At 38.8% G+C, this 18,265-nt stretch overlaps 1 protein-coding gene across 1 annotated transcript in view; it reads left to right on the top strand.

Annotated features, from left to right (window-relative positions):
- The first annotated feature begins 2,782 nt into the window (after positions 1-2,782).
- Positions 2,783-18,265, top strand: part of ADGB (androglobin) — a 149,790-nt gene continuing 134,307 nt past the window's right edge. The window contains exon 1 of the mRNA XM_077776069.1: positions 2,783-2,923. Coding sequence (XP_077632195.1) covers positions 2,850-2,923 — 74 coding nt within the window. The 5' untranslated portion in view covers positions 2,783-2,849. The remainder of the gene's footprint in view (positions 2,924-18,265) is intronic.

The following is an 18,265-nucleotide window of genomic DNA, read 5'->3' as shown; positions in this document are numbered from 1 at the left end:
TCTCTCTCTCAGAAATAAATAAAACATTAAAAAAAAAAAACGGAAATCCATAAGCCGAGCTGCAGGGCAATCATCTGGATTTGTGACTCTGAAAGGTCGCAGCAAGGATGGTTAGCCTGGAGGAGGGCGGAGAGCAAAGGCTGCCGAGTCCGGCTAGCCTTGCTCTGCTGGCTGCCCATGTCAGGCAAGTAAGCCTCTTTACCTCTCTGCACTTCAGTTTCTTTACCTGTGAAATGTGATATCAGCTATCATTATCTGAGTGCTTATGATGCTCCAAACACAACATTTGAACTAATGTATTATTCTTCCTTTTTCTCACACACACACACACACACACAAAGAATTCAGTGTGTATAAATAACATACCCAGGGTAAGTCTGCTAATAAAAGTCTTTATTAAAATTCAAGTTTGTCTCTAAAGCCTATCCCTTAAGGAGTTAGCACTCCTCCCTAAGCCCAGCATACAGGAATGCAATAAATCACTGCTATTACAAAATGGCATTGGCCGTGATTACCACCTGTACATAATATAGATTTAAAAAAAAAGATGTAGGGCCAATTGTCCTTTTTACACTGGCACATATGAATACCATCTTATAGTTTCAAAAGAAACATATTTGTCTCTTGGAACATGGCCTGACCAGAGTGTAGTTCCAGAAAGAAGAGAAATTCTGTTTATGCATGCTGCATACATAGCATAATAAAGGAGAAAGAACATTGGACTAAGAATCAATAAGCATTTTATATTTTTCAAAAAAATTATTGTCTCATTTAATCCTATGTCAACTTCTTTATTTTTATCCTAATAGACGAGAAAGCAGTCTCTGAGTGGACGTAGTGATATGTTTGGTTTATACCAGTGCTCTTTCCTTTAATGCCTCTAATCTAGACAACACCAGTAGCCAGAAACTCTTGGCAACACACTTCTCTCCTCTTGGTCTGGGGGTTTTTATCTATAAAATGTGGGTGGGCTGAAGATTATTTAATTTCAAAGTCATTTCTTTTCCAAGGGTCTAGGCATCTTGCAACTATTTAACAAATGGCTTCAGGGATGGCCTTGGCTCAAGATGAAACTCACCTGTTAATGGGTTGGTTGCTTAAAATTGTGCTATTTTTATCCACTTGTCTTTGTGTATATGCTTCTGGCTATGCATTTGATTACTTTGATAAGATTTGGTATTAAATAATATTTTCTCAAAGTTTGGTCCTCTGCTTTCATTCAGGAGAGTTCTCTGGAAATTTCAATCTTGGGATAAATGAGGCAGGGTCTACTAGGTGTCTTCATTTTTTTTTTGTAGGGCACTTTTTCAATCATAAAATGGGCCGAAGTTATTTATCTTGCATATAGAAATATAGTGAAATTGCTGCTTGAGGGGCGCNCCTCCCCTGCTCATGCTGTCTCTCTCTCTCTCTCTCTCTCTTTCCTAGAAATAATAATAATAAAAAAAAAAGGAATTGCTGCTTGATTGTTATCTGTGTAACCCCCAATAACAGTAAGATTGGGACAGTCTGCCACTCAAAGTCTATGCCGAGTAGAGGGCTGGGCATTCATTTGTCAGAAGAGTCAAAAGATTTGCTTTAGAGGAAGCTGGTTTTCCCCTGCAGTGCTGGGCCTCTGAGCACTGCCTAGTCCTAGAGGGGATTATTTAAAAATAGTTAATTATTTCTAGGCTCATGGGAGACGCCAAAGAGTGATTGGGATTCTAAACCTCAGGTCTGTGCATTTCTCCACGGGTCAAATTTCTCTACAGTAAGATTGCATTGGGCCTGCACAATGTATTGCTTGGTTTTAATAAGTTTTAAAGTGTTTCCTGTCTAAGCATTTTCCAGCTTCATTCATTCGAGTTATTATGCCCGCCCCTTGATGGCATTTGAGCTGTCATCTCTGAAACAGGGGATGCTATATATAGTGCTTTCATCCTGTGCTAAACACTTTACATATGTATTTATTTTCAAGACAGAATTGTCAGTTAGATGTTAGCATCACCTGTTTACAAATGAGTAAACTGAGGCTCAAAAAGAAGAACTTGCCAAAGCACAATAACTCATAAATACCCCTATGGACTGGCTGAGCATTAGGCTTGATAGGTCTTGGTTTTCTTGGATCTGTTTCTTCTGTCTCCAGTGCCTTCTCAAGGGAGTGTACCAGCGTCCAGTGGATTCTAGGACTTGAATTTATTCTTTCATATAAACAACAGAGACACCGTACTTTTTCATTACAGACTTCATTTATTATTAGCTACACTTGAGTGACTAAGGGTGACATGATCTTGCTTCCCTGAGGGGATTCCCCCAACCCCCAGCCCTGGACCCCCATGTACTCATTCATTGCTGGACCTGCCCTTTTCAAGCCATTAGCAAATTCAGTTCATCCATAATATCACCTTAGTTATAATTGAAATAACTTGTTCAGGGAGAGACCTGGAGAGAGGCGACATCGCATAATAATCCATCTTCAAATAACTGAAAATCCAAGAAAGAAAAAATAGTATGTCTATGACTCTGAAGAGTAAAGCCTGGTAGAGTGGACCTGCTTGAGCTGCAATTTTTCAGAGCTGCCCATCAATCCTAGCGTCAAATCCAATCTTTCCGGGTTTCTCCCCAGACACCCAACTCCTAGGTTCCCACCTGGGTATGGAGACCTGACCTCACCGCGCCAGCGTCCCCACCCGCGGGCCACAGAGTTGCTGTGGAGGAGCCGCCGCAGACACACCCGCCCCTTTGTCGCAGACGCGTGGCGGCCGTCTCCTGGCAACAGCAGACGCAGAGCGGGTCCCGAAGCCGGCTCGGTGAGCGGAGCTCAGTCCGCGCCGGGGTCCTGGGTCCTGGGTCCTGGGTCCTCCTCTGCCATGGCCTCCAAACAAGCCAAAAAGAGAGAGGTGCATCGTATCAATTCGGCGCACGGATCGGAAAAATCTAAAGAGTAAGGGATCTTTGCCTGCCCACCCCACCCCTGGCCCAACCTCTCGGCCTCACCACCCCTCCCCAGGCTGCTGCCCTGCAGGCTCGGCCAGGGCGGGACTGTGGCTCACCTGCTCCGGCTTCTGTACCCTCGCTGGGAAACCCCCTGTCTGTCTTGATCCGCCCCCTTCCCAGAGCCCCGGGCTTCCNCCCACCCCCACTCTCCCCGCCCCTCCTCACTTCCTTCATAGCCCACCCTGGCTTTCAAGGGTTGCAGCTGCCTGAAGAAAGAGGCATAGCTCAAAGGCTGTCCAGGTAACGGTCACATCTTGTTGGCCCCAATGATGACAGAGACAGACAGAGGTAGAGAGACAGAAAGAGAACTTTGACCTTGGTGATTCCCTATTTTGTATCTGCCTCAGTCCGACAACTAAAGGCCTTTAACCAGATGACATCAGATGTAAAATGGTTTTAAAAAGTTAAAACTAGGAGCGCTTGGCTGGCTCAGTGGGTTGAGCATCTGACTTTGGCTCAGGTCATGATCTCACTGTGCGTGAGTTCGAGCCCCGCGTGGGGCTCTGTGCTGACAGCTCCCACCTGGAGCCTGTTTCAGTTTCTTTGTCTCCTTCTCTCTCTGCCCTGCCCCTGCTCACGCTCTCTCTCTCTCAAAAATAAACATTAAAAAAAAAAGTTAAAACTATACCCATATGTAGTTCATGTTACTAATATAGCTCATCCCCATGTTCCTGATTCCCTAGTCGCTAGTCTGTCTTCACTCATAAGCAGACTTCCAGCTACCTGGCAGATAATCCATTCATTGTAATAACTTAACTTTCAGGTACTATATTACGTACAGAAGTGATTTTAATAAGATTGCTCTCCTGCTAAATACCAGTGTAGGTCAGGTCATTTCAACATTTACTAATATCTTCCATTCTTATAAGTCCAAGGCCTACAAGGCCCTATAAGATCAGGCTCTTACTACTTTTCTAACTTTACCACCTCCTTGTTCACATACAAGTCTCCTCTCTACTCCCTGGAATACCCCTATGCTATTCCTACCCCAGAGCCTTTGCACTTGCTATTTCTGCTGCTTGAAAGCTCTTCCTCCAGATTTTTATTTGGTTTTCTTCCTCACCTCCTTTAAGTGTGTACCTAAATGCCATTTTCTCATGTCAGCTTCTTTGGCCAACTGGTTTAAAATCACAACACCCAGGGAGCCTGCATGGCTCAGTCGGTTAAGCGTCCCACTTTGGCTCAGGTCATGCATGATCTTGTGGTCTGTGGGTTTGAGCCCCACGTTGGACTCTGTGCTGACATCCCAGAGCCTGGAGCCTGTTTCAGATTCTGTGTCTTCCCCTCTCTCTCTGCCCCTCCCCCACTCATGCTCTGTCTCTCTCCATCTCTCAAAAATGAATGAATGTTAAGAAATTTAAAAAAAAAAGGGAAAAAGAAAACCACAACACCCATTTTCCTGCTAAAACCAAAACAAACAAAGCAAACAAAACCCCTCCCTATTTTCCTTTGCTGCTTTATTTTTCTTAAAATTTTTTTCATTTAAAATACTATATATTTTACTTTTAAAAATTATGTTTATTTATTTGTCTTCTGGATAGAATGTAAGTTCCATGAGGGTGGATCTTTTTCTTTTTCTATTTTATACACTGTTGACTCCTTAGTGCCTAAAGTGATTCCTGGATCATATGTGAGAGACACTCAAAAATGAGTATTTAATGAACAAATGACAATGATTAAATAAGAGATTATGACAGGGTTGCAAAAGAATTATTGAATATATTTTAAAAATTTAGTCAATGATGTTTATAATTAATGCATGTTAAAGGTTCATAACTCTTAAGGAGCTTTGGGGGAAATCTTTGACTTTAAAGAGTTTATATCCTAAAAGATGGGACGCCTGGGTGGCTCAGTTGGTGAAGCGTCTGACTTCAGCTCAGGTCATGATCTCACAGTTCACGGGTTCGAGCCCCGCATCGGGCTCTGTGCTGATAGCCTGCTCAGATCCTGAAGCCTGTTTCAGATTCTGTATCTCCTTCTCTCTTGGACCCTCCCCTGCTCATGCTGTCTCTCTCTCTTTCTCTCTCTCTCTCCCTCAGAAATAAATAAAACATTAAAAAATTTTTTAAACAAAAACAACAGTTTATATCTTGAAAGAGATGAGGTTGTTAAAAAAATATATATATTAAACCAGATACCATAAAACACAGTACATGGGCTGGTCCTATGATGATCATGTCACATGGGAGAGATAAGGTGCTTACTGATAAGATGCTAACTCTCTCCTCTCCAGTACTTCCCATTTCTTTTTGAGATGATAATGTTATTTCTAACCTGTTAATTTTTCCAGAGAATATCTGAGTTGAATTATATCAATAAAACTGAAAGTGAGTATTTATGAAAATAGAAAATCAAAGGCAAATAGGTATACAAAATCTAGGCTTTGCCAGAAACTATCTATTGAGGATTAAACATCAAACCATTAGATTTTGCTGTAGCATTATATGATAGAATGTGAAGTTTGTTATAAATCAAGTCGCCATCGGAATTTTACTGAAAATCCAATCATAGATACCAGGCTTAGTCATCATTAAAAGATAAGGTGACACCCAGCATGGGGCCTGGAGATTGAAGTCTATCAAGGCTCTAGTGTAATTGTCACTTGAAATGTGCTGTGGGCATTTACAGTAAGTTTTTATATATCACTTTACCACACCTTGTGGTTACACAGCCAATCTATGCAACCAACTCTACTATAGTCCTAGATCTGGAAATGAGACGAAAGGTCTGCAGAGCCTTGAAAATAGCAATCGCCAGCATACCTCTTTTATTTCCTAAAATTATGTGTCATAATGGAGACATGGCTGGCTTTTGCTTAGCATGCTAGCTAGTACTGAGCATTACCACTTGCTGATTACATGAGGTCATACTTTAGTGACCTAGCTTGATTTCCATCCCTTCTGAGTTGGATTGAAGCCTGGTTCTCCCTCCCTTTCTAATCTGATCTGCTGTTGGCAAAGTGCAAAAACGGAGATGTTACAACTGAAAAAGCAGAGACATCTATGTCCACCTCTGACCAAATTCAGAAGAAACATGATTTGAATCATTAATACAAGTTATGTCAGATAGCTGAGTTGTCAGTCTTGACATTAGAGGAACTTGTTACCATTTGATGTTTCCCCGAACCAGGAAGAATGGAATCTCTGATACATGGTTCATTCTGCCACTAGTTTGTGTGTGTGTGTGTGTGTGTGTGTGTGTGTGTGTGCGTGACATTGGACATGTCATTTTTCTATTCTGACCTTCAATGTTTTTCTTCTTTAAATGAAGAATCATCTAATTAAAATTGCTCCCAATCCAACATACTCTGTCCTTCCTTCTCTGTTTTAATTTTCCCCTCCAGCTCCAAACTTCTGTGACTTCATCAGATTTTTTAAAAACTCCGCTGGGTCCATAATGAGTAAGGGAATTTTGTTAGAGTTAAGCACTTCAACTTTGATTTAATTTATGTTTTCTATTAGAAGTTATCTTTTAAATATTCCATCTTCAGGAAAAGTAATTGTCATAACAAATGTCACAAGTTGCAGCTCTCCTTATCAAATAACTAATGATAATTAGAAATTATGAACCAATCTAACTTAGTCAATTTGAAAACCAACTGGCATGGCAAAGACATTTTCATTTGTTAGATGCTGTTAGAAGGATTTGTAGTGACACCAAGTCAAAGATTTGATTTTTCTTGGAGGAACTAAATATAAACCTTTGTGTAGATCATGGATAACTTAAAAGAGAGAAAAGAAAGCATGCATTTTAAATAGTCATAGTTATTAGAAGTGTTCAAGCTTACACTTTTTAACACTAAATTCTTTGGGACTTTAATGGACAGTCTGAGAAAGGGAAATAATTCAGTGTTTATGGTCAACAAAATTCTGTTTCACTTCCAATAGCATATTCAAACTAAGCTCAAACAGACAGCCTTTTAAACTAACAAGGATTATGCCACCTTCCAGATCCTTCATGATGATGAAATATCACTGAAACTGTTTCCAAAACAGAATGAAATATATTTCATAATGCTCAAGTTAATCTATCCTTACTGGCTTAAGTGCATATCTAAATTTTCTCTCAAAAAAGATCAACACATTGGCCCACTTGAAAATTTGAAAACAGGACTATTAGAAAAACCTAATTGTGGTTGGTATTATGAAAGCAACATAAAATAGAAGATAAATATCTTACTGAGGATTAAATTAAGTGGATTCTTGGTTACAAGAGGTTCAAGAGGGATTAAATGGAAACATGCATATGTTCTTCCACCTTCAGAGATCAGGAAAGAAATTCCCCATAAGAGAGGAGAAAGGTGCCATGTAGCCCCATGTCCAGTCCACACAGCTCCACAGAGAAAAGCAGAGGAGGAAGACCAGTAAAGGAGGAAACAACCCAGGGATCACACTGAGTTTTGTGATTTCCCCAGGCGACCTCTGTGGACCCCAACAACCAAGGTCAATGAACAAATTTGAAAGGTCAGCTCCTGTGACAGAAACTTCCTTAGGGGAAAGCTTATTCTTCATGTTCATCTCTCAACTGTTCAATGAGCATTTCTCATGCTCAAGTCACCGGTAGATCTGGGAGGACAAGGAGTTGTGAAACGTGGTATCTTCTCTCCAGGGATATGGAATCAGGGAGCCCCAAAAAAGCTGCTAAGATTCACACAGAAGTAACTAGGAAGCATATGGTGGTGCCACACCAGTCAGGAGGTACTTGTTAGAAATCATGGAAGGAGCATATGTTGGCTTGGGGTTAGATTAGAGCCATCATGAGGTTCCTAAAATGAGGGCTCTGTGAGGCAGAGGAGAGGAAGGTCATTTCCAACTAGAGTTGGTCTGTCCTCACTCCTCTAACAGCCAATACCTAATTCGGAAGGCATAGGTTCGGGAGAGGATCAGTGCAGCCAACAGGAACATTTAGGGGAAAGAAAGTCATCCAGATGGCTGGCATAGACAGTCTGTATATGAATGGACTGGCATAGAAGTCACCTAGAATGAATATGCAGCAGAATGAGGACAGAATAAGGGATTTAAACTATATTAAGGGATTTAAACTAGAAGGGAAAACACAGATCTTTTTCTATATTAAAACGGTGATTTATGAGAAATAATACAACAATCGTCTGCATGGGCTTTGTGCTGGATTAAGATTCATAGCAAGAAATGTGTGGCGGTCTGAGGCGATGGGGAATGCCTAGTTTGGAGAACTCTTGATGGCAGTGAGGAACATTTTTAAAGGGGGAGTGGATGGGTGCAGAGCTTAGCTGTAAGGTGACTGAGGTCAAAGACTACAAAAGCCAAATTTCTGATCTTCCACTGCCATTGTAATATTTGTTGTGACATCCATCTAATGACACCACTCTGTCTGAGAAGACAATGGGGAAAAAGTGTAAATAAATTTCAATGACAAATTTCTAAATGACAAATTTCTAAAGGCCTTACCTGGTCTGTCTTTGCATTCTTTCAGGGCCTGGCACAATGCATGTTCAATAAACGTGTGTATGATATAACGTGTGTATGATTATACTACTTAATGTGAGATAACATGACTCAAAACTGTACCTAAAATAGATTAAAATAAATCTTTGATCTGATTTGTATAATTAGATATAAGTTGTGTAATATGAAAGATTGCATAGAAATATTACTAATCTTTCTCGCTTTCACCCCAACAAAGAACAGATGCGTATGTTGTCATAAAAAGTATCCAACTAGGTGCTTTGAAGCTGTATTAACATTCCTTCCCGGGATAGGTCCAGGCTGATTAATTCCAAGTTCTGGGGCTATAACTCCACTAATTTATATGGCTGAATTAACACAAGCCACGTGTTTAAAGTAAATAACTTTTATTTTGAATGGTTATTTTGTTTGTTTTTTTGTTTTTGCTGGTGTCAGTATGAATGTGATGGTCCAAATATTTTGTAATTATTTTTATTTCATCTTTCTGATAGGATATCAGAATTACATATATTACTTCAGTTGAGGTTCTTAATAATTCAATGTGCCCTCTTTGCCCTCATTTCTTCACCTCCTGGTATTCAGTCCAGGGTCCTTGGCTTCCATTCACAGCCTCCATGGAGACTCTCAGAGGCCTGGTCAGCTCAGAGCTTCTCTGTTCTCTTCATCTTCAGACCTTTTCTACAGTGCTTGTTTCTGAGTAGAACTGCTTACAGGGTTAGTTATAAATTAGTGAGAATGTGTCTACAGCTCATCAAACCTCATAGATACAGAGGCGAAAGGAGAGGAAGCAGGAATCCTGGACTGTTGTGTCTGCGTTGGTCCAAGGTCTGGGTCACAAACAGAGTTTAACCAGGTAAGGTCAAGGTCAAAGGTGAAGGCTATACTGCATGCACTGTCAACAGGGCCCATTCTGCATACTATTATAATGAGTGAATTAGAAATTAGAGACAAAGCCTCAGGTTTGCGCCACCTTAGGTGAAAGTCTAGTAGGAATTTAGAACTCGTTTACACCATAGACAGAGAATGGGTTATAAGAATAATATCTGGAGTTTCAGTTAAAAAAAAAAAGTCAGTTGGAACCTGTGCACATACAAACCTGTGGGTCCTGCACACCTGTTGTTTCTTCAATGGATTCTGATGAAATTCATCATAGACACTGTTTCACGTATTTGCATGTTTCATGCTTGCGCTCTATGAATACCAGCTTTGCAGCTGGAAAGTGTCAGATCCTGGGAAATGGGAACCTTAAGATCCCAGTGGCCTGTGTACTTGGGCTTTTGAGTGAGAAGCAGAATCAGCTGCTTCTTCTTCTACTTTCCCAATTCCTCCCGTCACCCCAGAGGGTTCAGCTGCCTGACAGGGGAATACGTGTCACAGCAGTTGTCCTCTCTTGCCCTTTCCTAGAGGTCTCCTTTCTCTCTGGCCTGCCTCTGTCTTGTTTCCTTTCTTCTACCCCCCAAATTAAGTCATTCTGGAGTGGTCTTACTTACCTCTCCTCTCATTGCCCCTCTGACCCCTCCTTTGATCAACTAACACAGTCATTCCTGATTGAAGTCAACTAAATTAGCATCTGTGGTTCTTACCGTGTAATTGAGCTCAAGTTCAAGTGGACAAATCTTCTTGGATGTGCTCTACTACTCCAAGTTAAATATGTCCAGAATGGAGGCCACGTTTTTTTTCTCTCTCCTAAATGTACACACATGAAATGTCATTCATTTTAAAGAATCTTATTACCATCCTTGCTGACACTCTGACTCCAAAGTTCAGTCGTAGTTGACTTTTCCTTCCTCTTTGCCCATGGCGTCCAAGTGGTCTCTATGTTCTTTTGATTTTACCTTCAAATTTCTTCTCTACCACAGCTCAGCCTTCATTTGCCTCGTCTTGTCCTAGTTTGGGGCTTTAATAACTCCAGGTAGAACCACTGAAAAAGCATTCTAATTTCCTTGTCTTCAGTCTAATTTCCTTTTTTTTTTTAAATGTTTTTTTTAAAATTTATTTCTAGGAGAGAGAGAAAGAGACAGCGTGAGCAGGGGAGGGTCAGAGAGAGAGGGAGTCACAGACTTAAACAGGCTCCAGGCTCTGAGCTAGCTGTCAGCACAGAGCCCGACGCTGGGTCCGAACCCACGAACCGCGAGATCATGACCTAAGCAAAAGTCAGACGCTTAACCGACTAAGCCACCCAGGCGCCCCGTCTTCAGTCTAATTTCCAATCTTCTTTATATGCAATACTGTTAGCTATCTTAACACACTATTCCACCAGTAGGTTGTTCCTGCTTTGGGAAAAAAAAAAAAAAAAGAAGAAAGAAAGAAGGAAGAAGGGAAGAAGGAAAAAAAGAAAGGAAGGAAGTGAGAAAGGAAAAGAGAGATTGAGAGAGAGCAAGCAAGCAAGCTGGTTGATAGGGCCACAGCCAGCTTCAACTCCCTTCTATTTTGTTACCAACCAAATAGATGCTATTTACATTTTTCCACTTCTCTATATCTGTGCCTCTCTCCATCTCTTCGCTCTGCTTTCACCCCACCCTATAATTCTCTGCATCTCTTAAGACTGCTTTTCCTTTCAGCCGTCATTGATTTGCTAACATGGAAGCCATTATCCCCTCTTCCTTGCTGATAAAACACTGGGTTTTAAACTTTTCTTTAACTCTTTCACTTTTGCCTTTGCAGTTCCCTCACCACATGTTTTTATTCTCACTACTTTTAAGTTTTTTGAGAACAGAAACCGAGTCTTACTGATCTTCGTATTCATCAAGCACAATATATTGAAAAAAAAAAAGATAAAGGTTGAACTTTTAAAATTAAGTGCCCAATTAAATAATTTTAATAAAACCAAGGGAATCAAAGGTCAACACAACAACCTGACTTATTTTTAATTTAATTTTTTTAAATTGCAATTTATTTCCTTACATATTTGCTATTTTTGAAGATCACAGCTGGCTCAGAATGCCCTAACGCAAATTAAGTCGATTGTGTAATTCTGTTCATGTTCTAATTTCTTCAGGGTATTAGCTGACACTCCTTAAGAAAGCATGCTGATTGCACATTGCACAAATAAACTGCCTCCCACTAGGAATAAAATCATGTCTTTACACTGATCAGCATGCTTGAAGAAAACAATGGCAAAATTCCAGACCCTCATTTTATTGAAGTTTTAATCCCTACAGTGAAAAAGAATCTAATTAAAGCACATATAGGATTGTGTGTATGTAAATCAGATTCTGAATTTTTGTTTGTTTTTGCTTAGAAGTCTCTAATGACTTTGTATTGGCTAGAGTTTTCATTGAAGTTTTTCAACTCTTGTACATTTTCTACTGTATTATATAATCTTCTTAACTGATGTAAGGATTTTGAAAAACCATTTTGTCATCTTTGCAAGGTATGTGATAAATGTGTCTTTAAGTTTTAAAAAGTTATTTTATTAATAACTGGATTATAAAATACAATTGAATACAATTATGGATTCCTTTCATTATTTATAAAGATAGTGTTGACTTCTTCCCAATTCCAAATTATGGAGGGTATTTAATTTACCAGGAACAGGTATACATGAAACAAAATATGTAGACAAGTTTTGTGTTTCTTCATAATCATAAAATGTGGATTTAATTTTACCATTTATTATGGCTCTAGGAACAGATAACATTGCTATCACAGTATGTTGCTTAGAATTTCCTTAATTTTCCTCTGATTACTCCCAGTCTTGTTTTTTTCTTTTTTAAATATAGGTTTATTGATATAAATCTGATATACAGTAAATCACACATATTTAAAGGATATGTTTTGATAAGTTCTGAACTGCATCTACACAGGTGAAAATGTCAACATGATTAAGACAATGAAGAGACCTACCATTCAAAAAGATTTCCGTGATTTCTTGGCAACCCCTACCTTCTGTCCCTTCCTGACCATTATCTCCAGGCAACCACTGTTCTGTGTTCTGTCAATACAGATTAGTTTTCATTTTCTAGACTTTTATATAATAGAATCATAAACTATGTATCTCTTTTGTATGATTTCTTTCACTCATTACAATTATTTTGATATTCTTCCATGTTGTTGCTAGCAGGTAGTGTAGAATTGGTATTATTTTTCCCTTGAATATGTAGTGGACTTCACCAGTGAAATGATTAGGTCCTGAAGTTTTCTTTGTTGGGCAAGTTTTAAATAATAAATTCACTTTCTTTAATAGATACAAGGATATTCAGTATATCCAACCCAATCTATCTCTTTAGTGAGCATTCTTAGTTTATATCTTTCAAGGAATTGATCCATTTCATCTATTATTTCATCTATTATTGATTCTATAGACATAGAGTAGTTTGTAATAGTTCTTTATTATCCTTTTAATTTTTTGTTTTAGATATAGAGAGAGTGTGTGTGTATGTGTTTACGCACACAAGCTGGGGAGAGGGGGCAGGGAGAAATCAAGGGAGCTACAGCGACAGTGATGACGACAGAGAGAGCCAGAGAGAGAGAAAGAGAGAGAGAGAGAGAGAATTCTAAGAGAGAGAGAGACAGAGAGAGAGGAGAGAGAGAGAGAATTCTAAGCAGGCTCCTTGCTCAGCATGGAGCCCAGTGCAGGTCTTTATCCTAGAACTCTGGGATCATGGCCTGAGTCAAAATCAAGAGTTGAATGCTCAATTGACTAAACCACTCAGTTTTCCCATTTATTATCCTTTTAATGTCTAGAACCTGTAGTGATGACCCCACTTCAGTTTCTGATATTGGTTGTTTGTGTCTTCTCTCTTATGTTTCTGATCATTCTGACTAGAGTCAGAATTAATTTTGATTATCTCAAAGAACTGGATTTTGGGTTCATTGATTTTTCTCTATAATTTTTCTGTTTTCTGTTTTTATTGATGTGATCTAATCTTAATTTCCTCATTTGATTTACTTTAGATTTTTCTAATTTAAGGTAGAAACTGAATGTATTGTTTTGAGTCTTGAACTCTTTCCTAATACAGGTATTTTGTCCTATAAAATTTCCTTTATGTATTGCTTTAGTAGCATCCTCTAAATCAGAATGTTTTTTTCATTTTTATTCAACTCAAAAACTAACTTCCTTTTTTATTTCTTCTCTAACATATTGGTTAATCATAATTGTTTTGCTTAGATTATAAATATCTTTGAATTTTTCAGATTTTTTCTTAGTTATTTCTAGTATAATCCCATTGGTCAAAGAAGATACTTTTTATAACTTGAACTATTTAAAAATAACTTTTAACATTTTTTTTTTGAAAGAGAGAGGAGAGAGAGAGAAAGTGAGAGAGAGAGAGAGAGAGAAAGAATGNTTTATGTATTGCTTTAGTAGCATCCTCTAAATCAGAATGTTTTTTTCATTTTTATTCAACTCAAAAACTAACTTCCTTTTTTATTTCTTCTCTAACATATTGGTTAATCATAATTGTTTTGCTTAGATTATAAATATCTTTGAATTTTTCAGATTTTTTCTTAGTTATTTCTAGTATAATCCCATTGGTCAAAGAAGATACTTTTTATAACTTGAACTATTTAAAAATAACTTTTAACATTTTTTTTTTGAAAGAGAGAGGAGAGAGAGAGAAAGTGAGAGAGAGAGAGAGAGAAAGAATGAGCAGGAAAAGAGCAGAGAGAGACACACACACAGAATCTGAAGCAGGTTCCAGGCTCTGAGTTTTTAGCACAGAGTCCGATGCGGGGCTTGATCTCACAAACCACGAGGTCATGACCTGAGCCAAAATCAGGCACTCAACCAACTGAGCCACTCAGGTGCCCCATAACTAGAATTATTTTAAATTTGCTGAGACATCCTATGTCTTATATTATGGGCTACCTGGATAAATATAATGCATATTTTCGAAAAGAATGAGTATTCTGTTGTGATGAAATGTTCTCTAGCTGCCTTGGTCTCCGCCAAACTGTCATCTGCTCCTCTCCTCAAGGAATCTGCTGAGATCCGCCTAGGTCATCTCTCCCTGCACTGCAGCCCAAAACTCTCTCACAATCATAAGCTAAGGCAACGACAGGGCTCCCCTCATTTGTTTCCCATGTTTTCAGAATCACCATCCCTCATGGCTTGATGACTGTCCTCAAAACCAGTTTCATGTGTCTTGCTCAGGTGTTTGGTTGTCTGAGATGGGAGGATAAAGCAAGTCCTTGTTATTTCAGTGGACATGAACATGGTATCTCTTAGGTTTATTACTTACAATTTACATTTGATTTCTAAATATTAAGATGGGAGGTGTTAAAGCAGTATTTACAAGTATATATCCACAAATAATGTATTGCAAGTATGGATATAATTCTTTCCTTAAAATTGAAATCCCAGATTACATGTAATCGCCACTATGTATCATCTTCTACAAGATTGTTTTTTATGTAGTAGAGACATCTCATTATAAGAATTTTAATTAAAAGAATGCAACTTACATAAATGATAAAGATGATCTTAAATCACATTTTCATAATTATTATCATTTTTGAGTTGTATTGCTACTTCACTGTTCCTCAAGCTTCCTATTGTAAGCCGATGGTCCATTCTGGGCAAACATTAAATAAAATATATCTAAGAATAAAACATTCATCTCTATACAATGGGCAAAGTCCATACTATCTAGAAAATAAGGTCCAAGCTCATCAGCAAGGCCTTCAGTGAGGAGCTGCCCACCACCCTCACCCAGTGTTTCTCTCCAACCTAATTTCCCCACTACTTTTTACTCCATGCTCACGCAGTGCTGAAAAGCTCATACTTCCCTGCACCCACTCTGTTCCTTGCCTCTGTACTGTCTCTTGTCCTCTTCTCCTTCGTTGCTGATGTCCTTTCTTCCTTACTGATGTCCTGGAAAATTTCTCGTTACCTTTCAAAACAGCTCAGGCACTATTTATTGTGGGAAGTTTTTCCTAATTGCCTTACACAAGGTACAATGCCCCCTCTCTTTGCCATCTGTGAATGCTTCCCTCTCTGCAAATACCACATTATATTGAGATAATCTGTTTACCTGTTTGAATTCCAAAATAAACTCAAGAGCAGAGATATATATATATCTATGGGTCTGTAGCCCTATCATCTACCACAGCGCTTGTCATAGTGCAGGTGTTCAATAAATGTTAGTTAAAAATAAGTGAACTGTTGGTTGATTGAGATTCCTTTCTCATTCCGAAACAGTATCTTTCTAAAATGTTTTAACCTCCAGGCAGATCTTCATTAAAAGACTTCTGCATTCCCAATTTCTTGTTTACCTATGGCATAGTTCACAACGAATTATTCCCTAATTCCAGGTCCACTCTTTCTGTTCTTTCTCGGTTTGGGACTTTTACATTTTATTTCTTGAAGTATCCTTGCAATGGACTCCGAAATTTGTATATGGAAACCCTAATCGAAATGTGATGGTGTTGGATATGGAACATTTGAGAGGAAATGAGGTCATGAGTGTGATGCTCTTGTGAATGGGATTAGTGTCTCTTAGCTCTATTTCCACCATGTGAGGACACCATGAGGGCTTGTCCATCTGCAAGCCCAAGGACAGCTCACCTCCTGACCATGCCGGCACCTTGATGTTAGACTTCCGGCCTCCAGAACTGTGAGGAATCAATTTCCATTGTTTATAAGCCGCACAGTCTATGGTATTCTGTTACAGCAGCCAAAACCGACTAAGACAATCCTTTTTTTCTTAAATACATTTATCTTAAAATACTTTCCTATAAAGTCTACAGTTACTCAGCATTTTTCCTTAAAAACAAACCGGGCACCCTAGTGTCCATCAGAACTCCCTTTTTTACTCCTCTTGATTATTGTTGATAGTTTTTAAAAACACAAAGTTACTGTTATCATTTGTAAGAATGTTATCATTAGTAGGAAACACTTTTCAGAATTTTACCAAAGTGTATTGGCTCCTTTGTCTGCCATTACTACTTGTACCCCACACTTTCAGTCTGGGTTCATTTCCCGTTTCCCTGAGATAAATCCTTTAGTAAATATTTTTATAGGAATCTATTATGGCAAACTCATACTTTTAAATGTTTTTATTTAATTTAAGATAAATGTTTCTACTTCACTTTTAAGTAAGAGTTTAATTGGATCTTAATTTCAAGGTTGACAGTTATTTTACCTCAGCTCTGAAGATATCCCTTCATTGCTTTAGTGTCTCTTATTGCTGTCAATTTGATTGTTTTTCTATTTATATAATTTGTCATTTTTTTATGTAGATAGATTTTAGCTTTCATCAGCTATCTACAATTTTGGTCTATATATCTGGATGCAGATTTCCATTCCCCAACCTCCCATTTATCCTTTATTATTCCCTGATGTACTTTTTCCCATCCGAGGACATGTCTTCCATCAGTTCCAAACATTTTTCAGCAGTCATACCTTCAAATATTTCTCTCCACCCCCATTTTAACTATTTATCTGTCTGGGCCTTCTATTAGGCATACACTAGAGTTTTGTTTTTCTTTTAACAAATTTTTAATGTTTTAATTATTTATTTATGTCGAGAGAGAGGGTGGGGGGAGCGTGCATGCCTGAGAAGGAGAGGGGGAAAGAGAGGGGAAGAGAGAGGATCTCAAGCAGGCTCTGTGCTGTTAGCCTGGAGCCCTATGCCAGGCTCAGTACCATGAACCATGAGATCGTGACCTGAGGCAAAATCAAGAGGCAGAAACTCAACCAACTGAGCCACCCAGGTGCCCCTGGAGTTTTCAGTCTAACCACTTGTTTAGTTCACTGTTTCTATCTCTTTATATATCTATGCAAACATTTGATTTTATTTTTTTAAATTTTTATTTAAATTCATGTTAGTTAGCATAAAATCTCATAATAATTTCAGGTGTACAGTATAGTGATCCAAAACTTCCATACATCACTCGGTGCTCATCACGAGTGTGCTCTTTAATCCATGTCACCTATTTCACCCATACACTCACCCACCTCCCTTCTGGCACAGGGGCGCCTGGCTGGCTCCATTGGTGAAGCATCCGACTTCAACTCAGGTTATGATCTTACGGTTTGTGGGTTTGAGCCCTGTATCAGGCTCTGTGCTAATAGCTTGGAGGCTGGAGCCTGCCTCAGATTCTGTGTCTCCCTCTCTCTCTGCCTCTCCCCAACTTGTGCTCTGTCCCTCTCTCAAAAAGATATAAACAGAAAACAATAAAAAAAATTTTTTTAATTAAGAGTCTGTTTCACAAAACAGATGAACATAGGAGAGGGGAAGAAAAAATAAGATAAAAGCAGAGAAGGAGACAAACCATAAGGGACTCTTAAATACAGAGAACAAACTGAGGGTTGCTGGAGGGGAGGTATGTGGGGGAATGGGCTAAATGGGCAAAAGGCATTAAGGAGAGCACTTGTTGGGATGAGCACTGGGTGATATATGTAAGTGATGAATCACTACATTCTATTACTGAAGTCATTATTACACTATATTTTAACCAACTTAGATTTAAATAAAAAATTAAAAAAAGAGTTTCAGGGATGCTTGTGTGGCTCAGTCAGTTAAGCATCCAACTTTGGCTCAGGTCATGATCTCATGATTTGTGAGTTTGAGCCCCACATCAGGCTCTCTGACATCTGCATGGAGTCCTCTTGGGATCCTCTGTCCCCTATTTTCTCTGCCCTGCCTCCACTCATTCTCTCTCTCTCTCTCTCTGTCTCTCTCTCTCTCACACACACACACACACACAAATAAACATTTTTTTAAAAGGGTCTGTTTCAAACACTTGATTTTAAAAGTTTTACCTTCTAAATCACTAGTCCTCTCCTTTCTTTGGCTTTACTTAGTCTACTCTTTCAACAGCTAAGATTTTCCAATATCTCTTTGTTGGACTGATCTTTTTTTGCATGTTTGCTTAATACCTTTCTGCACTCATTTCAC

This window comes from Crocuta crocuta, unplaced genomic scaffold (genome assembly GCF_008692635.1).
Source record: "Crocuta crocuta isolate KB4526 unplaced genomic scaffold, BGI_CrCroc_1.0 scaffold25, whole genome shotgun sequence".
Classification (NCBI taxonomy): Eukaryota; Metazoa; Chordata; class Mammalia; order Carnivora; family Hyaenidae; genus Crocuta; species Crocuta crocuta.
This window is presented reverse-complemented; position numbering and strand designations above follow the sequence as displayed.